Here is a 24,846-nt window from a genome sequence, read left to right as displayed (position 1 = left end):
CCTTCCTCCCTCCCTCCCTTCCTCCCTCCCTTCCTTTCTTCCTCCCTCCCTTCCTCCCTCCCTCCCTTCCTTCCTTCCTTCCTAGAAAAAATGTTTGCCCGATTTCTCTTTTTAATTCTACAACACTTCATCAGGAGAGGGAAGATTTTAAAAAATGACCTTGAGCTGCCCAGAAAATAACGAGATGAAATATTATATCACACATGATGATTTTGGTAGAACTGATAGACGATTGACTAAAGCTGTTCGTACCTGATAGTGGAATGCAAGCGCGCAGGAAGACAAGGCACATGCCTACAGACACCGGGCCTCACTTTAGCTATAAAAATCAGTCAATGATAGCTTGTAGGGACTTGCCCCAGGGCCTGTTTATAGCATCCTGGCCACTCAGCTGCTCTTTTATAGTGTGAAGAAAAGGCCAGACAGATCTCTCAGAGGTGTGGTGCTGAAGGCTTTTTAGTCAGCCCTCTGGGGAAAGTGTGATTTCACTTGAACGATAGCTGGAACGTCACAGATTGTATTGGTCAGTGGCTTTTATAATGATGTAGGAAGAAAGTAATGAGGGGTCTGTGTCTTTATAAATGACATCAGGTCATTTATAGTAATAATAATACAAACTATATTTGTATTAAGTAGTGAATATACACATCGAATAAGAAAGGGACCCAGCCACAGAAGATTGATCTGTTGTACTCAGTCTCTCTCATTCACTCTCTCTACACGGTTGGCTCTGTCTTATGCCAGACTTTGCCTGTGATAGTTATCAGCAGCCACAAGTAGATATTTCTCATATGTGGGGTGCCTTTAGACCTGATTGTTACCCTGTTATTTGGGGGATGTTTTGTGATTTCCCTCCAAGATTCTGTAGTTTGTCAGTTTAATATTCATGTAAAGCGTGTTGATTTGGAGATCTTCCTTCCTAGATTCCCAAGTGAACGTTCAGTTTTCTTTCCTTCATGTCTTGGCTTGCGTGTCACGGTGTCTTTATTCTACCTGCTCGTGTAGGCTTTGTCTACCCCTCTACCATGCTTGTGAATGCGTGGTTCATGTGGGAGGCTGAGTCAGAGGTTGGTGGGGTGGCTGTGAAGGCGCACATTCCCTGGTGAGCTACATTTGCTCCTGTCGCTCTTGTGTCTGCTCCTTAGTGGAGGCATTCAGACTCGCCTGCTTTGGAGCAGTGTGCATCTCCGTTTGGCCATCACTGGGCGTCCGATTTATCCCCCAGCCTGTATCCTCCACCCTCCCCATTCAGTCGTTTATGATCTGTTTCTACTTCTATGCCCAAAGCTCCATGGTCCTCTGTAAGCGAGTCCTGACAGTGGAGGCTCTGGAACTCGTCTAGTGCGTGCTTCTTTCTGTCCATGTTTCCTGTAGCACAGGGCCCTAAGCACTCACAGTGCGCAGGCTGTTGTAACAGTTCCTCAGGTGGGCCCTGCTTGCCCCTGAGAGTGATTCCCTGCATGGCATGAGCCAGATCATGTCATCCCTTGAATGTCATACCAGTGAAGCAGGGGTCTGTCTCTCCTCATCGCCCTCGTCTCTTAGCGCTGCTCCAACTCCGTGGCCTCAAGGTTTCTGTCCTTTGAACACAGCAGATATACACCAGCTCACAGGAACTATAAATTATTCCTCCCTGTGTATGATGCCATCTGTTTTGCCCAGGTTTCGCTAGCCCTCTCCACTCTAGGCTCTCTTGATCTGAGCCGTCGCTGACCATTCAGTGCAAATGATGTCCCCCACCCCTGACCCTCCCATTCTCCCACCCCCACCCCCACGACCCCCCATGTTCCTACCTCCTCACATTCCCCTACCCAACCCCCCACTTCCCCACACCACCACCCCATACCTCCACACCCCTTCACACCCCCATACCCCCACCTCACCACCTCACACTCCTCACACCTCCCCACACACCTATCCTATGTACCACACCCCATTCCCTCCACCCCCATGTCCCCTACCTCCCATCCTCCCACCCCCGACCCCTACGACCCCACATGTCCCCACCTCCTCCCCCCAGACTTCTGCCCTTTCCCCAGCCATGAGCTTCCTTAAGCCTTGCCATCCTGTTGACTTTTCATATTGTCAGTTTTCATTATGAGTGCTTTCAGGAGGACTTCATTTCCTTCACTGCCAAAGTCACTATGCCCAGAACACTGGCGAGTCATTGCTTAGCACACACCTTTTAAGATAGCCAAGTACCCAAATCCTCAGAAAAAGTGTAGCATGGCAATGTCCTGAGTGCTTTGTCATTGGTTAAGTGGGCGTACCTGCTCTTCCCCCCCTGCACCACCTGCCTCTGACGCAAAGCTGCCGGGCAGATGACCGAGGCAGAGATATGCTGAGTCTTCCCTCCTCTCTCTTCATGCAGGACTTGCAGCTTCTGGAGGACGGGGATCTGACTGTCATAGGAGACCGGGGAGCCACGCTGAGCGGAGGCCAGAAAGCTCGGGTGAACCTGGCACGGTAACTTGCTTTCCGCAGCCATTGTGCGAGGCCTGCGATGGCTGCTCAGCACCTTAGTACTGTGTGCCGCAACGGTTTTAAGTAGTTCCCCAGATACTTCAAATGAACACCCAGTTGCCATGAGCCTGGATCCCTCTGGCAGTGACCAATGAGGTGCTTTCCGGTCTGATTTCTCTCTGTGCCTTTCAGGGCCGTCTACCAGGACGCCGACATCTACCTCCTTGATGATCCGCTCAGTGCTGTCGATGCAGAAGTGGGCAAGCACCTGTTCCAACTGTGAGTTTGTTCTGTCTTACGTCAGCTCTGTCAATGGCTCCGTGAGGGATTTGCAATTTCTACAACTTCTCTCTTCTCTGTTCCCCTCCAGTTGACCCATTTTACAGATGCAAGGTCAAGGTAGAAAAATAGAGCGGGTGCCGCCAGTGCAGGGACGTGCACAGAGCCCGAGTGTTAGAGTTTAAGAACAGAAGGCACATCCTCTAAGTCTTTCCTCTGGCTCCTTGAAGTTCGTAGTCAAGAGACTGGGCAACCTGGGCCCCAGGAAGAGGGAAGATGTGCAGGGTTACAAGGAAGGAGGGGGCATGGCAGCTTGGTAGTGGGGAGTCAGCACATTTTCTCCATAGAAATGTGCTGGGCCATTTGGGGACAGGGACCAGGGGATTTCACTCCTTCTGGTAGAAGGAGCAGCAGACACAGAAGTATAAAGGCACGGACAAGCAAGGCACTAGAAATCAGCTACCAAACCCAGACACTATTGCATAAGCCAGCAAGGTTTTGATGAAAGGACCCTGATATAGCTGTCTTGTGTGAGGCTATGCCAGTGCCTGGCAAATATAGAAGTATAAAATGGAACACAGGGCCCCCAATGGAGGAGCTAGAGAAAGCACCAAAGGAGCTGAAGGGGTCTGCAACCCTATAGGGGGAACAACAATATGAACTAACCAGTACCCCAGAGCTCTTGACTCTAGCTGCATATGTAGCAGAAGATGGCCTAGTCGGCCATCAGTGGAAAGAGAGGCCCATTGGTCTTGCAAACTTTATATGCCCTAGTACAGGGGAACACCAGGGCCAAGAAGTGGGAGTGGGTGGGTAGGGGAGCAGGGCGGGGGAGGGTATGGGGGACTTTTGGGATAGCATTTGAAATGTAAATAAAGAAAATATCTAATTTTAAAAAAGGCAGAAAAGAAAAGAGAAGAGCATCAAGCACAGCGTTTCCCTGTGCGGAGATGCACTAATACGTGATTAAGAGCCCCAGTGCCAACCTGCAGGTCCTGGGTTCTTTAGCTCCATGTGCCAAAATAAAAGGCAACAGCCGGTGTGGCTCACAACGCAGAGCTTCCATTCCTACGAGCCAGGGAGGGTGGAAGTCTGAGGTGAGAGGCCACTGCTGGCCTGGCACATCTGCACATTTTCCTTCTTGGGCATCTTTCCTCAGATCTCCTCTTCACAGGCCACCAATCAGGTCGATTGAGGAGGCACCCCATAGCCTCCCTTACCATTCTCTCTAAAGGCTCTGTCTGTCCATCATTAGGTGTTGCGCTTTAGTACATGGATTTGAGGGATGGCGTTCAGTTCAGAACAGATTTCAGGCAGAGTCAAGATAACAGGTGCCCAGGCTCTGGACTCGAGGACTGGCACCCAAGGTCATCCACTGAGCGGGGCCTTCTGAGACTCGGTGTTCAGAGGAGAGCGACTGCCTCCGAACCAACACGGGATCCACACATGCCGCGCCTGATGTTGTGGTGATGAAAATATCCTGGAAGTGGTGGTCATGGTGGCTGGACCGCAGTGTGACTACACTTCACGCTGTCGTGAGACACCTAAAATGGTTAAAGTAGCGACTTTTATGGCGTGTATATTTCACCACGGTAAAAATAAAAATGCCTGCCCGGTAGTGTTGAGTCTTTCAGAATGCAGCAAGTGAGAGCAGCTGGTGGTTGGCTTTAATGAAGCTCTCTCATCCGACCCTCTTTTTCTGACTTGATGGATTCTGGGCAGAATCAGCCCTTTGTCCCTTGGGTGAGCCTTGAGTGGATCCATTCAAGTTCCCCATCACTTGGAGACTAATTCTCGCTGGGATGCTGTAGCAGAGTCTCGAGGGAGGAGAGAGGAACGCATTTTAATTGCTGTGTATCAGTATGCCGATCACAAGGGCGCTCCCGAGTTCCCTTTTGAACAGTGTTCATAAGGTCTCCTCGAACCTTTAATGTTTTAATGGCTTTGGATAGACACTCGGTAGAAGCAAGCTTGTTAAAATTGGTGCTTGCTAATCAGAACCACGTTCTTTGGGGGGAAACTTGGAGCGGGTAGCACAGATGCAATTTAGGAAATCACTCAGCGGCAGCTGGAGAATGTTCTCAACGAGTTAGAAAATTGGATCGAACAATATGCTATGAAAGATGGCGGCCATGTCGAGGCTTAGAAATGTGAAGTGTTTGTGTTAAACGCGAATGAGTCACTCTTCTGTTTGCCATTAACATTTTACTCCAATCACGAATATACGTCCAAGGTTATTACGGTTTTCAAGTTTTACAACTATATGTTGCAAACAGAGGAAGTGGGAGGCTGGGGCCAGTCTGATCTAGCTGTGGATTCTGCATTGGGGAAAGTCTCAGAATTACAGATGGCTGCCTCTCCCATGATCTCTTCAGGGTTTTCGTAGTTAGATCTCCCACACTACCAATCCCTCCTTCATCCTTGTAGTTTATAGGAGCTACTATGACAAAACGCCGCAACTGGGTGCTTATAAACAACACACATGTATTTCTCAGAGCCTGAGATGAAGTGCTAGCAGATTTGATGTTCATAGCTAGATGTCTTCTTGTTTTGTCCCAACGACAGCAGTGGTCCATGCTTTGGTTCAGGAACAGCACTGACCCTGTCCGTGGTGGCAGATTCCCATGAAGGCCCCAGTGCCTCACACCATCACACTGGTGATTAGGCTTCAGTGTATGAACACATACGTGGGCAAGGGCTTCAGCATCCAGCAGTGGCTTACCTTCCCTGCTTCAGTCTTTCGTACACTCTCGCCATCAGGATGTGGTTGCTCGTCGTACCAGAATGGGGGACATTGTTCTTTGCAGTCCGCCCCACTGCTGGTGCCTCTGTAACCCAGCACTCCAGCATTCCACATATGATGGCATGTTGAATGAGGTCGCTCCTTCTCAGCTTGATGACTGTGCCTCGGGAGGAAGGCACGTGGCCTGCGTGCCTGACTTTCTCTCCTGCACCTCCAAGAAACATTATGGCTTTCTAGAACTGTTAATGGGCTCATAGCCCATTCACCATAGCACTCAGTGTGGGTTTCTGCATTGCCTTGGCCTTCCTGCCCACACAGGACTGAGTACATGAGAGCATTCTAGAGCCATGACACCCGCCAGGGCCACAGCATCTGCCAGGGCCACGGAACCCCATGTATCACCATGGTTCCTTCCTTGCAGAGGGGCCTCCTTCTCCCACATTTTCTAAAATAGCGATTCCTACCTTGCTTCTTCTTGTACTCACATCATGACACCACAATGCGTTTTCTTCTGCCTCAAACACACACACACACACACACACACACACACACACACACTTTACCACTCCCACACACATGCATGTGCACTTAGAAATTTTACTTTTTAAAATTTAAAAGACATTCTGGGGAAAAAAAAGCCACCTAACTTAGGGAAAGTATAAAACCACTAGTCAGAAAATTATTCTAAGGATTTACATTGTCTTGGCTGTGATTGAAATTGTTAGGAAGAAAGCATCCGAAACCCTTGGCTTGGGCCTTGCATGTGTCAGAGCCCACAGGGCTGAGGGTTAACGCCTCCCTGGCAGTCACATGAAGGGATGAAGGCGGGTGGCCCTGAGTGAGGGCACAGCTCAGCTGAAGCCTTGAGAGCTGCATCCAAGGAAGGTTTATCAGGTCGAGAGATGTAGGTGAGAACTAAGCCACATCATGGCATGCTGAAAGAGGAAAACTTAATTCTTCATAGAGTGCATGAAGGGATACATAGATTATACATGGATTTGGGAGTCTTGGTTCTGCTAACAGCTGAGTTCTAGAAAAACCTTCATTTTTTTTAATAAAGACTTCCAGTCCCCAAGTGGAAGCAAAGATGGTTAGAAGCCTAGAGAAGGAGCCTAGAGGGCGGAGCTGATAGGGTTTGAACATTGGTGATGGTGTTCTAGACCTTTCCCCGTGTCTGTCCCTTTGTTTCTCAGATAAGTAGCCTTAACATCTTTGTTATTTATAATTTTTCATATTTTAAAAATTAAACTGTGATTATGTCATTTCCCCCTCTTTCCTTTCTTCCCTCCAACTCCTCACATGTGTCTGGAGCCCCTGCTTCCTCTTAGAATCATGGCTTCCTTTTCTTTAGCTCTTATTATGACACACACACACACAGAGACACACACAGACACACACAGAGACACACACATACACACACACACACACACACACACACACCTAAATACATAAATACAACCCAGTCAGTCTACCTGATGCTCCACAAGTGGTTGTGAGGTGCCTGGCAGCCTCTGTTGACACGTCTATAACACAATTCCTGCACCTAAAAAGCTCACGGAACATCACTGGGAAGTGGGAGGAACCATTGCCGGAGCCAGAGGAACAGGAAGTTCCCGTGAGGTCCTGTCTCCTAGATATGTCAGAAGCTGCACCCATTAATCCTCACCAGCAAGGCCGCCTATAGGAAACCTGAACGAGGACGACAGCAATAGGCATGCGAAGGAGAGAAGCTCAAGAGGTCCCAACTGTAGACAAAGAACTCCAAGCAGCTAGTACAGAATGCTGAGAGCTGGAGAAATAGCCTTCCCCAGGGAAGAGCGCAGCAGTTGGTTATCCAACCCCAAATGGTCAGCCCTGAGAGTGTACATATGCAAGTGACATTACACAGACTGACCGGGTTGTATTTGTCTATGTGTGTGTGTTCAAGATCTGTGATGTCACGATGACGTCACTAGCTCTGGGTAGTTACCTAGGTTCCCAGTGCTAAGCATCCTTTCCCTTCTGTTGAGAGCTCCCCAAGTCTGTTGAGTGACTGGTCACTGCTTAGGTATGAGTGTCTCCACTGCACCCTTAGGCTGTCAGGCCGTGCTGGCTGTCATTGTGTATAGGTGTCTGGGTTAGGGCTGTGGATTGCTTCCCTCCTTTGGAGGTTTGCCTAGCACCTTCCAGTAGTATGAAAGCTATCTTCATGGACAAGTAGCCTTACTTTTGAGATTAAGAAACTAAGGCTCCATGAGACTTAGTAACTAGCTAGTCAGAGTAGACAGAGATTCAAAGAGCTTGATTCGAAGACTTTCTACGGATCTCCACCTGACAGCCGAAGTCGGCTGGGTTATGGCCTGCAGCCCTGCCAGTTGCTCTGTGTGAGGACCGCCAAACCCAGAGCAGACTCAGGAGCTCTGTCGGTGATGGCCCTTAGCTGGCTGCTTCTTAGCTAAGGCTGGGCTCCGCTGGGTTTGCTGTGAGCATGTGGGTACACTTGAAAGGCAACAGTCACCACCTCAGAGGTTGTGCACTTGAGATCATTGATGCCATCTTTTTTAAGATTTGGACGTTTTAGTCCTTAAAGAAGATAATTTGCTCCCAGAATGGAAGAGTAGGATTGTTGCAGAGACTTGGTGTGGTCTCCTCCATCACTTTCCAACCCACTGCTATTTAGGAAAAGAGGTTGATAAATGTACATCTGAAAAGAGTTACTGAGGTTCTAAGGACATTCCTTTACTGCTTTTATTCTTATTACTCATTTTTTTGTTGTCGTTGTTGTTTTGAGACAGAGTCTCACGTAGCCCAGGCTGGCGTCAAACTTGCTATAGAGTGGAGGATGTCCTTGAACTCCTAATGCCTCCTCTCTCACCTCCTCAGTGCTGGGATAGCAGGGATGTATGTGTTTATGTGGTGTTGGAGTTTGAACCCAGGGCGTTGTATGTGCTAGGCCTGTGCTCTGCCAACTGAGTTCTATCCCTAGTCCCTAAGAACTTTTATTAATCAACGCAGGCATTGTAAGTTAGCACCTATGCACCATCTAAGCAAGAAAGCCGCATTTTCATGTGATGATGTAAGTCCACTTCTTCAATTCCTGTATCACAATAAGCTAACTAGACTCTGGAGGGATGGCTCAGCGGTTAAGAGCACTGGCTACGCTCCCAGAGGTCCTGAGTTCATTCCCAGCCACCACATGGTGGCTCACAGCTATCTGTGTTGGGATCTGATGCCCTCTTCTGGCATGCAGGCATACATGCAGGGAGAACACTGTACATAATAAATGAATCTTAACCCCCCACCCCAAACGACAACAACAACAACAACAACAACAAAACCCCAAGGTGATGGTACCTAAAAATATACACCCAAGGTTGACCTTTGGTCTCCATCATAAACACTTGCATACCATGTGCATATATATATAAAAAAGATAACTAGGATTTTAGTCAAGTCAAGTTTTGGAATACTATTTTTGTTTAGCTGCTTTTATCATGCGCCGCACAAATTCCTTTTTTGGTCACGTAATGTGTAAATTTTCATAATCATTAAACTTAAGTTTGAGAAGAAAGATGAGCAGTCAAAGCCCTTTCTGTTGGCTACTTTTCAAAGTCTGTTAGCGCAAGGCGCAGGTGCTTGCAGTGGGTTTGAGTACGTAGCTCAGATCATTCATTTATTCTTGTATGTAATTTCAAAGATTCATTTTTATTGCTTTTCAGTCATGTATGTGTGTCTCTGGGTGGGTATATGCCCGTAAGTGTAAGTCCCCTCAGAGCCCAGAAGAGGACCTTGGATGGGCCTGAAGTTGAAGTTATTATAGCTGTTGAGAGCTGCCTAGCGTGGGTGGTGAGAACAGAACTGGGCTCCTCTGCGAGAGCAGTGTCTACCGTTAACTACTAACCTGTCTCTCCAGCTTGTATCTAATTTGCCTTTAAACATCTTTTAAAATACACACTGCTGCTGTGTTGCCATTCTCTCGTTATGGCTTGAGCATCTGTTTATAGCTGTGAGAGCCCTGCTAATGTGCTTTCTCCTCTGGCGGCTTCCGTTGGCAGGTGTATCTGTCAGGCGTTGCACGAGAAGATCACCATTTTAGTGACTCACCAATTACAGTACCTCAAAGCTGCAAGCCACATCCTCATACTCAAAGATGTAAGTAATTCCTTTTTTAAAAAGCAGACTCAGAGTTTGTTAGGAGATTTTTTTTTTTTTAAATACACATTTTAAGCATCGGCATTCAGAGAAAGAAATGCCCTTGTGAAGAAAGTAAAACAGACCCAAGAGCAATGTTAGGGGTTTCTTGAAGGCACGACCCGAGTGTGAGTAACTTAGATGTCCACTGAACCAGCTAGAGCCTCAGGTGTGTTGAAACTTGGGTTTCCCATCAGAGTGAGCTCCAGGGACTCCTCAGGAAGCCAGGAAGCTCTCTTCCCTTCCTTTATTTTCCATCCGTTTCCTGGAGTTGAGATTTACAGCTTTGAGGATATCCAAAGGACTTCTAGAAATATCAGTAGGAGGTCTGGGGATGTGGCCCCATTGGAAGAGAGTCTGCCTGACATGCACAAAAGCCTGGGTCTCGTCCCCAGCACTCCATCCACTGGGTGTGCTGTGCACCTCTTTATTCTCAGAGGTAGAGATGGGAGGATCAGAAGTTCAAGGTGTTGTTATGTAGAGGGTCAAGGCCAGACTGGGATACATGAAAACCTGTTTCATGTACTCAGGCAAGCAAGCAAGCAAGCAAGCAAGCAGGTGGGCAGGCAGGCAGGCAGGCAGGCAGGCGGGCGGGCAGGCAGGCAGGCGGGCGGGCAGGCAGGCAGGCAGGCAAGCAGATAATAACAAGGACGACCCTAGCAGGAAGCAGAAATGTCAGTTGTATTAGTCCTCATACATACAGATTATAAAATTGCTCCCTCAAATTTGCAAGCTGCTCTAGGGAGGAGATTAATGATGGCGAAGGCACTGTTTTCTTAGAGGTTTTCGTTTCGTCTCTCCAAGACCTAAGTCACAGTAGATAATTTGGAAGTTACATCTTCCATGTGTCCTGAATTGTCATCTACTGTTTGCCTAAAGGGTATCTGTACTGGCTGGTTTTATGTGTCAACTTGACACAGCTGGAGTTATCACAGAGAAAGGAGCTTCAGTTGAGGAAATGCCTCCATGAGATCCAACTGTAAGGCATTTTCTCAATTAGTGATCAAGGGGGAAAGGCCCCTTGTGGGTCCTCTGGGCTGGTAGTCTTGGGTTCTCTAAGAAAGCAAGTTGAGCAAGCCAGTGGAAAAGACCATCCCTCCATGGCCTCTGCATCAGCCGCTGCTTCCTGACCTGCTTGAGTTCACAGCTGGGACAGGGAGGGCCACCGAGGCAGGTGTTAGAGAGAGATTACCGGGCGGGCATGTTTGGATGGACAGCTTGGAGTCTCCATGTGTGTGCCAAGTGAGCTGGGCCTAGAGGGAGTTGGGGTTCGAGACCAGGACAGTGACCTGGACTGACATGGCCCCTGTTGTTTTATACCTAGCACGGAGGGACTGGGGTCTCATCTGTGATTTTTCCTCTCCCTTCCCACCCCCTTCCTCACTAGGCTATAGCAGTGGCAATTAGAAGTCAGTCTTGTAGTTCAGAAGGTTGAAGAATATGCTTAGGTCAGTGAGTCAGTTTCCTAGGACTGCTAGAAGGGACAGTTGTGAGCTGGGGACTGAATATGCTAGGAAGTTACGGTCTCACTGGGCTGAAGCCTGCTGGTGTGTTAGGCCCAATGACTGTGCTGTCTCAGAAAGCACTGGGGACATCTGTTTCTTGCCTCTTTCACCCTTGGCCTCCCTTGGCCTATAGCTGCAAATGTTCCAGGTTCTGTCTCTGTCATCATAGGTGCAGGCTGTGTTTGCCCAGATGTTTTCTTATTACTCCAGCCTGGACTCGCATGACTTCACTTTTGCTTGATTATCTCTGCAAAGGTCGAGTTTCTCTGTAAAGTCACATTCATTCATCCCAAGGTTTAGAGCTGCAGTGTCTTGAGGGATAGGACCACCATTTAACCCCTGACGAAAACTCATCCTACTGAAGTCAAAATTAGCAGGACATTTTCAGAGGTGCTGGTGACCTGCTGAGTCTCCTCCTTGGCATGTTTTCTTTGGTGTATGGGTGCTCATCCTCTGCGGGGAGGGGGTGGGGCTGGGGGAGGGGGAGGGTCAAGTTCTCCACCACAGGTAGAAAACAGCCCCCTGAGCTTGCTCCTGCCCATGTTTACTGCTTCCTTTATTCAGCATTGTTAACCACTGAGAATTTCCAACGTAATGTAACAAAATAAAAGATAGTAAGACAAAGCAAAACAAAAAACCACATCACATTGAAGTGGGACCTGACAAGAAGCCATGAACAGGCACAAGCACTAGAGACCCCACTCACTTACACACTCTCCATGACAATGCTAAACTGGAAGCTATAATCTATACACAGAGGAGCTGGTGCAGGCTCATGTAGGCCCTGGGCTTGCTGCTTCAGTCTCTGTGAGTTCATGTGAGCTTAGTTGATTTGGAGGGCTCTCCTGGTATCCTCTATCCCTGCTGGCTCATAGGCCCTTTCCCCTCACGTCTGTGGTTTTTTCTGAGCCCTGGGGGAGAGACTTGGTGGAGAGGACAAGTCACTTTATAAGCAGAAAGGGTCAGAGACTCAGTGTCTGTGTTGACTCCCACTGCAAAGCCCTTCCGGCCGCAGTTGTGGAAGGGTACAAGGAAGAACTTACACAAGAAACCCAACACCAGACACACTGAGATGCCACCTCCCCAACCTCTCATAGGACTAAGTCGTTCATCACCCATGGAGGAACACAAATAATTAAGCTATATCTAAACCACTTCTGTAATCCCTTGGCCAAAGATGGAAATGACAAATGCGTGTTAGCCAGAGTTCCCCATGTTTGTGTGCAGTTATTCTCAGAGAGGTAGATCACACATTCTTACAGCACACAGGCTGTGTGGTGATAGTGGAGCGCCCGCAGAGGTCCTTTAGTGCTTGCTTGATACTTCATGTGGCTACCAAAGAGAGGCGAGGAAGCTGTCAATCAAAGTCCCATCAAATAGATCCTCGCCACAAAGAAGATTATAGAAGGCAGGATGACTACCCCCTTAGCAACAACTTGGTGTGTCAGCTGTTTCCTATCCCCCCGGGAAGAAAACTCCGATTCCCCAGGCTGGAAAACAATTAATTTCATGTGCAGAGAGCTGAGTATCCTGCCTGCAGAGCCAGTAGGTAGAGAATAGCTTTGTCACCTGTCTGCACATGGTGACCGTTTTCTGAGATCCTGCCTCCTGCAGATTCTGAGTTTTATTTTTTTTTGTACTCAACAATTTATTCGTCCACTAGCAGGGACCCTGGAGAGAGGAAGGCCTGCTCTTACTATTAGTCTGGCCCCTGTCTAACAGCACAGAGGATGGCTGCCCGTTTGGCCCCCTCTCTCCAGTAGTTTGCCTGTCTCCAGCAGAAATGCCCTGTCTCCAGTAGTTTCCTCGTGTGTCTTACTGATTCTGAGAGGAAGGGCGTAATTGTGTTAACAAGAGTGCAAATTGAATCTTACCAATTGTGTTAACAAGTGTGCAAATCGAATCCTGCCTTCTAAGTGCCGCAGGGCATGGTGCATCAGGAATAACTTCATAATTCTTTAGCTGTCAGACGGTTAAAAGCCCAACAGCACTGGGATTTTCCTCAGTGGAGCACCTTGATTGGGGTGGGGCTGCGGGGAGGGCACGGGAGAAGGTGGAGCCTGACCACTTCTCACTTCAGAGCTGTTCTCCTTTGATTCCGTGCCCCAGGATTTTGCCCGGTACTCTTTTGTGACTTTAGATAAATCATTTGAGTCTCTCTTCATGGGATAAAACATTGTGAAGATATCTGCATATTATCTCCTTGGGTCAGGAGGAAACCACTTGATTAGATGTTGTGTGGAATGTCGAGTCTTTGGTGAGGAGCTTAAATTTGGGGGCAAGCTTTAGTCTGGAATTTAGACTGGGAAGTCTGCACGTGACTTGTCTCCGAGGGGGCAGCCAGCTAAGGCTGGGTAAGTTCATCCTACCTAGGCAGAGGTACACGCTATACCTCGCTGACCCGGTGGATTCTCCCATCATCTATGCTTTTTGCTCCTTTCAGTGCCCATTGTGTTTGGGCCGTAAAGCACGAGACAAGTTGGTTTTATATTGCTGAGCACCTAGAATTTGGCAGGAAGCACAACTCTCACTTGGGTGGCTTAGTTGAGCTACTCCATAGTTGTCAACCGGGATCACAGACCCCCAAAGCAATCATAACTGAAGGCCAGTTGGCTTTGGCCAGTTGATTGGAGTTATTAAGTACAAATATCTGCCTCTAAAATTCCTTTTGTTTTAGGGTGAGATGGTGCAGAAGGGGACTTACACGGAGTTTCTGAAATCTGGTGTAGATTTTGGCTCCCTGTTAAAGAAAGAAAACGAGGAAGCAGAGCCCTCCACAGCCCCAGGAACCCCGACACTCAGGAACCGAACCTTCTCCGAGGCCTCAATTTGGTCTCAGCAGTCATCCAGACCCTCGTTGAAAGACGGGGCCCCAGAGGGCCAAGACGTGAGTTCATCTCCTGTCCCATGGTTCTCTTTTGCGTTTACAGACCTTGTAATCCGTTCAGTCACTCTGCTGGTGGCATCTGTGTTTGTCCTGGAGTTGGACCTGTGACTCTAAGGTGTTATGAAATGTAGGATTAACATAGAGTAAAGGGGGCCAGCCCTGGCTGTCGCCTTCCCTTGGGTGTGGGCTGGAGGACCTCACCGACATCAACAGTGGCTATGCTACTAGAAGTTCCAAAGGTCTGTGTGACTGGTGGATGTCTGAAGTTTAGGATTTACCACAGGCAAATCTAAAGTTATTTTCATTTTCATTGCTACTTCACAACTGTAATTTTGTTACTGTTATGAGTCATAATACATGTCTATGTGTTTTCTAATGGTCTCAGGTGACCCTGAAAGGGGCCACCCACAGGGGTGAGTACCACTGACTTAGGGTCTTGCCGTGTTCACGTTATATCCGCTACTTTTTGTTATTTGTAGCCCATTAACAACGTAGGTGGCTGACAGGAGTTACTTGGCCTATCTTTGATGCTTTTTTCAGTCAAGAAGGACACAGAGCTGCTAATGTAGCCCATGACAGACTTTCAGAGTTAGCTCCCAGTCAAGAAGGACACAGAGCTGCTAATGTAGCCCATGACAGACTTTCAGAGTTAGCTTCCTTCTCCCTCGTGAGCCCGCGGGCCGCATCTTATTCTTGACTGAGAGTGCAGTAGTCAGCATAGGTTCATGTATAACTTTAGGGCATATGTCTTTACCACACCTTAGCCTTTCAAGCAAGTATACACTAGTGCTCCTTTAAAAAGAAAATCATCTTGGCCAGCTGGTGGTGCCCTTGGGAGGCAGAGGCAGGGGGATTACTGAGTTTGAGGCCAGCGTGGGCTACAGAGTGAGTTCTAGGACAGCCAAGGCTACACACAGAAGCCCTGTCTTAGGAGGGAAGGAAGGAAGAAAGGAAAGAAGGAAGGAAGAGAAGAAGGAAAGAAGGAAGAAAGGAAGGAAGGAAAGAAGGAAGGGAGAAAGGAAGGAAGGAAGAAAGGAAGGAAGGAAAGAAGGAAGGAAGGAAAGAAGGAAGGGAGAAAGGAAGGAAGGAAGGAAGGAAGGAAGGAAGGAAGGAAGGAAGGTAGGCAGGCCATCCCATCTCTTGGCATTGACATGGCATGGGTTTGGGTCCTAGGACCCCCAAGGATAGCAAGGTTTGAGGGAGTTCAAGTTTATATAAACGCATCATGTGTGCAGATAACCTGAGTACTTCTGTATATTTCACGGCCTCCCTAGATTACTTATAATTTGCAATACAATATAAATACTGTATCGACACTTGATACATGGAATTACTGGGGAGTAGAGGCCGAGAAAAGTGTCCATGCATGTTCAGTACAGACAACTATTTCCCCCTCCGAATCTTTTTCAGTTTGTGAGAGCAGAACCCAAACATGCCGTGTCTGACTACACTTACAGCTGTCTTTGCTGTCCACATCCCCAGTCTCCACACCTGGGAGCTTGGATGATTCCGGCATAAATGGATGTGTTATCCTCCCTCTCTTGTAGAAGTTTCCACTCGGCTACTCCCCTTGGCTAGCAGTTTGAGCCGTTCGGTCATTCTTGGTGTCTTTGGTGTTGCCTTTGAGCTTACAGCCTTGCGTGGGTTAAGCGTGCATCCTACCGCCGATCTGTTCTCCCACGCTGGCCTGCTTTCCTGCAGCGTTGCCTGCAGTCACCGTTCGGAGGCTTTTGTGCTTCCCTTTCGCTTACCGCCCCTCTTACCTTCCGCAGGCAGAGAACACGCAGGCAGTGCAACCCGAGGAGAGCCGTTCAGAAGGGAGAATTGGCTTCAAGGCCTACAAGAATTACTTCTCGGCGGGCGCATCCTGGTTCTTCATCATTTTCCTTGTGCTGCTTAACATTGTGGGCCAGGTACATCGTGACACCTGTGCCCTCTCAGGATATTCACACATGGGTTTACAGTGGGGTGTGCTGTGTGGCAGGGAGCAGCCGGGGTGTTGCGAACCACAGTCGAGAATTGTATAGAAGAAAAAAAGTGGGGTTACCTTGTTAGAGCTTAGTGGTGACACCTTGTCTGGGCAGTTGGGCTTGGCACAGCCCTGAGCCAGCTGACCGTCGTAGTGAGCACTCCGGAAGCCTCCTCTCCGTCCCACGTCTTCAGCCATTTTGAGTTTCGAGTTTGGAAGTCACGCAAGTCTTGCCAACGCTGTGTCTCGCTTCCCTCCACAGGTTTTCTATGTTCTTCAGGACTGGTGGCTTTCCCACTGGTAAGTTCTTCTGGTCAGAATTAAAGGCTCTACGATCCATAGGTAGTAGCTTCGTTTTCCCATAGGTCTTAGGGAGAGATGGGATCTGTTAGGCCTTCTATTCTAACCTTCCGTCACTTGAAGAGGAAAAGTGAAGGCTTGCTGGTGGGGTGTGACCCACACTGCTCTTTATCCATATCTGGTCGTCACCTGCACCTTGAGAACTGAACGTCAGGGGTCAAAGTTTAAAGGGCAGCCGCATAAAGCATGGTGTGAGCTGGGAATTGCTTTCTGGCACAAGGCATTTCTCCTAAGCTTAGGTTCCTTTTGTTTTTACCTAAATCTATACCTTAGTAATTTTTTTCCCTCCCGTGTTCCTCCCATAGGGCAAACAAGCAAGGTGCACTGAACAACACCAGAAATGCGAATGGAAATATAACGGAAACCCTAGATCTCAGCTGGTACTTAGGAATTTACGCAGGTAACGTTTAGCCATTTGGTCTGTTATCTGAGGGCCTGAGGTGCTTACCATGGGCCTGTGTGAGTAACCAGAGCTCCTAGGAGTGATTCAGTAATGTCTTAGCAGATTAGGAGACTCTGTCACATTACTCTGTGAATTAATTAGAATAATTTTTTTTTTTTAAATCTACCCGGAGAAAGAGGTTGAATGAAGACTCTTAATTTGCTCTGTACTGGATTTTGAAAGTTAAACTAGGATTGAGCGTTCAGAAAACCAGCCACTGGAAATATGTGACTATTGTCTATTCTAATAGGTCGCTCTAGCTAAATCTTATATCATTATATGAATGGGCAGGGGGATTAGAAACAGATCCCCGCCCTGTGGCTTGGATTGTTCCAATTCTGACTGAATAAGCCCAGACCTTTATTGAACTTGGATGGAATCCTCTGGCAGCAAGGCCCCCCAAATAAAAGCATTATCCCCTCACAGGTATGCAAAGCTCCCTACAGCACACTGCTCCTCTCTCGGGCTTCACTAATTACCAAAGAGGGAAGCTAAGCAGGGAGAGGCCCAGTGTGCAGGAATTAAAACTCCTTCTCTTTCCTACCTTGAGACCAACAATGTTATCACGTCTCCGACGGTGTGATTCGTTTAACATTTGGTTTGCCAGACTAATATTAACACCCCACTCTGTTTTCACAAGAGTGCTTGGAAAAAGCATAGAGTTAGTTTTAAAAAGAAAATCCTCATCTAAAATTTCAAGTGTTCCCACGGGAGACACTTGTTCAGGCTTTCCTTGGCTTGAACGAATTATCGCTGTTAGAAGCCATTCACCGAGGTTTGGAACTAACTTTGTTGAAGTCTCCCTAAGAAACCTAAATCCACTGACTGGTTACCATCCCTACTGGCAGACTGTGCGAACCCTAAAGGGAAATAGATCCATTATCTATTCAAGTAGCCTGGGCAGCCAAGGAAAACGCAGCTGTATGGAGTTTTAGAATTAAGTAGCTCCGGGGTTAACGCTGCTTCATTAGAAGGCAACATGTTTACCACATCAGCTCTTCCCGGTCTTTGTAGCAGTGTGAGCTACAAGCTAACAGAAACTAGGGAAGCAGAGTTAGGGGGGTAGCTCAAGATAGAATGCTTGCCTCCTGTGTGTAGCATGACACAGCACACCATGCCTCTCCACTTCCTATCCATGCAGAATGGTTCAAGAATGCCTTAATGCAACACAGAGTTTGAACACTGCTCATTTAAACTCTGATATGTTTCCGTGAGACATGCATTGAGCGACTAGTTAACTATTTAGTTATCTTATGTAAAAAAAAAACATGATTTGTGTGTTCTCACAATTCAACCATTTCAAAGTTTTCCTGTGTGTAAGCCAATGTGATATTTTCAAATTCTTTAAAGCCACTCAGGGGGTTTCCTACAAGGAAAAGGTGGGAGCAAGCACCACATGATGGTATCAGAACCCACCACAGTGTTAGATTGGGGGACTTGTAAATACCAGCTAGGATATGTAGGCAGAAATCTTTCCTCTGAGTGTTTAGTAGGGCATGCAATTTGTTTTTAAAGCCTGTAGTTAATACTTTATCTGCCCTACCCCACATAGGTATTTTCTATTCAGTAAGAAAAAAAAACCACTTAGTTTTTGTCAGTGTGTCTCATAAATGTGCATCGTATTTATAGAACCTAGATGTTTACGGGGAAGATCAGTGATATTTTTATAAACTGTCGGGTTGTTGAGGGAAATGTGTTGTTTCCTCAGGATCCTTGCTTTCTTTTATTTCAGGTTTAACTGCGGTCACTGTCCTTTTTGGCATAGCAAGATCCCTACTGGTGTTCTATATCCTTGTGAACGCTTCCCAGACTTTGCACAACAGGATGTTTGAGTCCATCCTGAAGGCTCCCGTGTTGTTCTTCGACAGAAATCCAATAGGTAAGTCAGCCGCCAAGCTCCACAGTAAATGTGTCTTGTTAAGGCATGCACTCACGCAACGAGGGTCTGATGGCATTCTGGTCTTTGAGAAAGGAGGAGATCAGTCTGCGTGTCTGTTCATTCTCTACAGTAAGCTTCCCCGATACTTCTCTCCTACAATAGGAAATCTAAATATCAGCTGCATGGAGTTCTCTTGGTGTGTGTGTGTGTGTGTGTGACAGCACATGGGCATTCAGTTTGCAGAGTGAGTTGTGAATCCAGTTGTCACTCGGCTCCCAGAGCTCCCCACATAACTTGCGGACAGAGTGTAGTCGCAGTTTCTAAGACACCTACTGCATATACACAACATTGGCCTGTACCCCCTTTTAAAGAGTCTCACTGGAAGGACCGCCCTCTGAGCCAGAAATGAGGGGCTGTGTGCTTGCTTCTTGTCTTGGGGGGACCATTCCTTTCGTGAACTATGCGGACTTCGACCTGACTGATAATGAAGATAAGTCTAAAACCCCCAAAGTGTGATCACCCCTTAGTAAATTTTATTTTATCTTGTTTATTATGATAGAACATATATATATTCGTTATTTGGTATTTTGAGGTAGTATCTTGCTACTGTAGCCCTGGGCAGACTGGAAGTCACTATGTAGCCCAGGCTGACCCTGAACTGATGAAGCCCTGGGCAGACTGGAAGTCACTATGTAGCCCAGGCTGACCCTGAACTGATAACAACTCTCTTGTCTTTTCCTCACAAGTGCTGAGACGCTGGCATGCACCACAACATTCGCTTTAACACTGTCTTAAAAATGAACAGCAACCCTGACTTTCCTTCTTTGTTTTACTGTCACCCGTGACCTTAAACTCTGTGGCTTATAAGTACGCGTTGGTTGTGTGACATCGTGTCTTTGCATGAACCGATAGCGCCCCCCATGATGGTCCTCTGACCCACTTGCTTCTGCAGGAAGCTCCTTGGTCCAAGTTCCTAGAAAGCGTTAGTCATCCTCACAGACCGTGGTCACCTGGGGGTCAGACGTGGGGCTCGGGGCAGCTTTGTTTATGCAGGTGGTAATCAATGGGACTTGTCGTGGAGGACTGTGGTAACACAGCCGCCATTAAGGAGCTGCTGGATCAAGAGCAGAGCATTTGCATTGTGTCAGATGAGCAATTTTTGAAGTAGGATGTGTTGGTGGGAAGTACAGACCCTGGTGCCTGTGGCTGTCTTGGCTCCCTGTGAGAATCACTGGTTATGGCTGCGGCAGTGCTCATAGGCCGGGTACTCAATCTCCCCGCACCTTGGCATTCACATACGTGAAATGGGGACATTGTCTGTATCCATCATATTAAAAACTGAGACTTAAACAGGTGAGAGATTTTCAGTGCTCCAAGTGGCTTCAGCCCCACCGTCGGTTCCCAGCGACTGAGAACAGTGACTGGAAGTTCACCGGAAGTGCAGTGTTCTTGCCCGTGGGGTGGAATCCCAACCTTTCCTGCTTTACGGGATTGTTGTGAACCACAGTTGTCACACGCGGTCTGGCTGGGGCTGTGGTCAGAAGTTAGCTGGAGGATTTGCTGCTATGATCGATGTCGCTGCTTGGCTTAGCCGACACCCGAGAGTTATACGCACACCCGGAACGCTCAGCAGGCAGTGCTGTTCTGTGACTCTGCTCCCGGTCCTACTAACCAGGTGCGTCATGTTCGAGAATCGTAAGCTTTTCCTGGTACCGATTTTCTTATTTATTGAGGGACTTAGGGCCCAGTCTAAATCTTGGGTAACTAATTTTATGTCAAGTCAGAGGATTCATTTTGCTTCTCTGTCCTGAGTCTATTAGCAGGATTTTTTTTTCCTTCAATGAAAACAGAGCCCTAATGAACCCCAAACATAGTCCTTACATGACAGAAATGTAAACACGAATTGTTTACCTCTTTTAGTGGAGTACTTAAAATACATTTTAAAACTTTTTAAGATTTAAGTTTTCATATGAGCAAAATTCTGCACATTTTGAAATGGTGAAGAGACACAGCCTATGAATTATGCTATGTATAATCTGTCTATACCATTAATTATTTATGTACTGTAGTGGTTTACGAAACATAGAATGTGTACAGAAGCATCCTTGTTGTGTCATGCCGTCTCGGTTACGCAGCGTGTTGGCTGAGCAATGTAAAGACACAAGCAACGTGTCTTTAGAAGGTGTTGCTTCAGAGACAGCTCCCAGGAGCCCCTGAGGTCAGCTGGAGTGCCTCATCATCCCTGCATCCGGGCATCCTCCCAGATTTTAGATAATGTGAGGGAACTAGGAAGATGCTTGCCAGCATCCAGTGTCCAGCAAGTGAGGCACAGGAGGACAATGCTACAGAAACATGAAGTGGGGCCTCATAGCTTTGCCCCTGCAGAGCCCCTCACCACCTCTGATTCTCAGAGACCATGTGCTGTAATTTAGACGGGTCTTGGTCTTGCAGTCATGGGACTTGCCATGCTCCCTACTCAGTACTGCTATCTTGTGGCCCGTGTCCTCCAGACTCTCCGCTCTGGTGCTGATCGGTGGGTGACCTTTGCCCTAGTCCAGAGACCCAGGTTTTCCTTGGACGCTGCTCGAAACACTGGCTATCGAGCTTTCACCCCAAGTTCACTGAGTGGTACCTAAAGGAGAGTGAGTGAGGTCAGACCTGAAGGTACAGGTTTCTTCTGTCTGCTGACATTGCAGAACTAACGTCAGCCTTCTGTACTGCTGATAACCAAGGCCCACGGCTCTCTAAGTCATGAGATGAGAAATCACTTTCTCAGTGGGATCCATGTGTGAGTATACAAAGTTAGCCACAGTGGATTTATATAATAGGGGCCATAACTGTTTAATCTTGATTTAAGTTCCTAACTAGGTTCAATTTCAAACCAAAATAGTGTGTGGCCCGAGATTGCCAAAAGCCAGGTCTCCCTTTTTCCTCTTGATTTCTTTCCTCTTCCTTGTTCTCAGCCCCCACCTCCCCCCTGTCCTCTCTCCTTTGAGGTGACTTAGAAGTGGCTCTTACATCTATTACAGGGCCTCACATCTCAGCTGCAGCCCCGATCTTCCACACCAACATTTACCTTCCATGTGTAGCACTGCAGTTCAAGAAGATGTTTATAAACAAACTCTGAGTCCAGGGTGTTAACCCAAGTAACAACACCCAGCAGGTTTGCTTTGCCAGAGAGCCTGGACGGGGAGCCTTGAGCCTGGAGCCGGGAACTTCTGACACTGACCACCAGGGGGCAGCGTGAGCTGCAGAATTGCAGGCGCAGAGCCCAGAGTGCTCACCCAGCGAGCCCTGGGATTGCTGTTACAGCCTTCTTGGGAAATTCCTCCTTCCTACTTTGTGGCTTTGTACCTTGTCAGACTCCACAGAAAATGTTAAAAGGCATTTTCTTTTTTGGCCATTTATTGTGACAGAAACATTAGTCAAACCACCGGCAGCCCTCCTCCCAGCCCCTCTGGGGTGCACAGCCTAATTCAGAAGAGTTTTTTATTTGTGAAGTCACCTACGAGCCCAGTGTCCCTAAGGTGCATTAAAGAAACCTTTACCTGCTGCTTGGGAACACCTGCCATTTCAGAGGACGCTCTGATTCCCCACTCAACACTAGACGCTGGAGTAGGCAGAAAGGGTCCTCTTGGCTGGATGTATTTGATTCCTATAGGGTAGGGTCGGTTCTGACTTAGCGCTGTTTTCCTCTCAAAACGTGAGGGCTCGGGGGTGGGGAGGGGAGTGGAGGGGGAGCGGGGAGGAGACGATTACTGAATTCGAGGTTGGTTTCCACGGACGTCTGAAGCCACAGTCCTTTTTTTCTATCCAGTCACGCAACATCCCCTTTTGCTTTTGGAAACGGGAGAGTGGCTGGTAGTGGTCCCGTCTTCTGCTGCCCAGTTTTGGTCACACTGCGCGTGGCTGACAGCGTCAACTTCAGGTTCACAGAAATATACTCATTTGTCAGTCTGCGTGGGAGAAAGAGAGTTGCTGGCGCTGGCTGACGGGCTTGTCTGTTTTCTCTGGGAGACACAGAGTTAATCTTGGGGTGGTGGTCAGTGTGTTTATTCCCATGGCAGATTTTTCTGCCATGTGCGCGCGAGCGATGGTGTGTGCAGCATCACATGATGTTAAACAAAAGTATCAATTCCGTGTCACCATTTTTGGTTGAGTCTGTGAAAAATAAAATGCTGGAAAAGTGGGGAAAGAAGTATATTGACTTGTGTTATTTAAACATATATTTATATTATGTATGTTTAATGTGAATTATATTAAATTGAGAATGTCCTAGACTTTAAGATAGACTTTCTCTTACCCATCCTAATAAAAAAAGTCTAGAGACTGCACAGTGATTAAGACTCTCAGCTCGACTGAGTGGGAAATTGGGCTTGTAGATGACATCACAAACATAAACTATTCTGAATTAGGCTTTGCATCCAGGAGGGGCTTGGAGGAGGGCTGTCAGGGAGGAGGGCTGTCAGTGGTCTTACTATTTTCCTGGCTCTCCAGCCCGGAGAGAGAGCCTTCAGAATCTGGGGTAAGTGGCTAAAGAACTCCTGAGGAAGCGAGAAGAGAGTTGAAGCCACATGGAAGCGGTTTGTACCATCAAGAAAGGCTGTCTTGCTGCAGCATTGATGAAACCGATTGTCAACACACCTTGTCTTTGCCAGAAAAGCAAGAGAAGAAAGTCCTCAATAGAGAAGAAATCTAATTGCAGGATACCCATGTGTTTATTCAGTCCCAGTGACCACTGGAGTTAGTGCTAAATGCATATTTTAACAAGTATAATACAGCACTGTCAAAATTACCTTGACAATAATAGGCCTGTTAAATTATAGCTCTATACATGTGGAGGTAAAATGGCTCTGCTTAGCACACATTAATCTATGCCTGTTCACACAAGTGCTTCTGCTGAGCAGGTAGCATGTTTAAACAAGAAATACTGGTCTTAAAACCTCTGATTTATGGTAGGTGTTTTGACACAGCATCATTCAGGCGATTTACAAGGCACGGCTTCGTGTTAAAATATCTCGCCGGAGTCATCATTTGGCACCGACATAAATATTCAGCAGTGGTGCTGGAAACGGGTGAGATGCCCGTTTGTGCCAGATCATCCCCTGTGCTTCCTTTCCAGTGAGATCTGCCGTGGATACAGCTACCAGAGATGACAGTTTCTCTTCCTTGAGAGCGGATGAGCTGTAAGAAGTTGAAAATAAGAATAACGGCGTCTTGACAGCTGCCGTGGACTCATCCTGCCCACGTTGGCTTTAATTCTGGCATAAGGCCCATGGGTTAAAAAAAAAAGAAACCAAACAACCCCTTTCCTTGCTTTATGCACATTGTAAAGAATATATTTACATGTACATGAGTTAAGTAAAGAGACCTTTTCTGTTCAAAGGAAGAACTTAGTCATCGGCAGAAAAGCTTTGTTGCAAAACAAAAACACACATTCCCTGTCTCCTTTTTTCCTTGTTAATAATAACAAACGTGAGCGAGTACAGAAGGGTTACATAAAAGATCACGTTAATCATCGTGATCCTCAATAGCCACGTAAATATTATGTTTTCTGCTTTGAATTGAAATAGCTAATGGTTTGAAGTAGGTGTGGCAATTAATTCCTGTCAAGTTGTCACGTATTAAAAATAATGTTTTTTTCCCACATAACAATGGTTATATGTACTTAGACTCTTATGGGGGGGTGATATTAAGTGATATTTTATGGGCGTTGCCCATTTACTGCTAATAGCATAATAAAAGCCTTTGTTATAGGTTTAAGTAGTTACATAGTTACATACATCTGATGGGGTTGTTATTTAATCAGTGATCTCTCTAACTGACATGACTAGAGTACTTTTCTACAGCTGGTACACATTACACTGTTTTACTGTACGGCTTTAAACCTGCTAGAATGTTCCTATTGCTCTTTACTTGTGGATTTTCTCCATGATAAATTGGGCATGGAAATACTAGCAGTTGAGTATCACACACACACATACACACACACACACACACACACACACACACACACACAAACAGAGAGAGAGAGAGACAGAGAGACAGACAGAGCTAGCTTTGTGTTCACAGTTGTCCAATAGAACCTTTAAAAATAAGATTTGGGGAGCTGCTAACTTGTTCAAAATGATGATCATGTTGTATTACGG

General features: G+C 47.1%; 1 protein-coding gene across 1 annotated transcript in view; it reads left to right on the top strand.

Annotated features, from left to right (window-relative positions):
• Abcc4 (ATP binding cassette subfamily C member 4) overlaps positions 1-24,846 on the top strand; it is a 212,631-nt gene that overhangs the window by 83,424 nt on the left and 104,361 nt on the right. The window contains exons 12-19 of the mRNA XM_021181507.2: positions 2,372-2,466; positions 2,656-2,742; positions 9,520-9,616; positions 13,838-14,047; positions 15,820-15,960; positions 16,279-16,316; positions 16,682-16,776; positions 18,551-18,697. Of these exons, the coding sequence (XP_021037166.1) occupies positions 2,372-2,466; positions 2,656-2,742; positions 9,520-9,616; positions 13,838-14,047; positions 15,820-15,960; positions 16,279-16,316; positions 16,682-16,776; positions 18,551-18,697 (910 nt within the window). The remainder of the gene's footprint in view (positions 1-2,371; positions 2,467-2,655; positions 2,743-9,519; positions 9,617-13,837; positions 14,048-15,819; positions 15,961-16,278; positions 16,317-16,681; positions 16,777-18,550; positions 18,698-24,846) is intronic.

This window comes from Mus caroli, chromosome 14, assembly GCF_900094665.2.
Source record: "Mus caroli chromosome 14, CAROLI_EIJ_v1.1, whole genome shotgun sequence".
NCBI lineage: Eukaryota > Metazoa > Chordata > Mammalia > Rodentia > Muridae > Mus > Mus caroli.
This window is presented reverse-complemented; position numbering and strand designations above follow the sequence as displayed.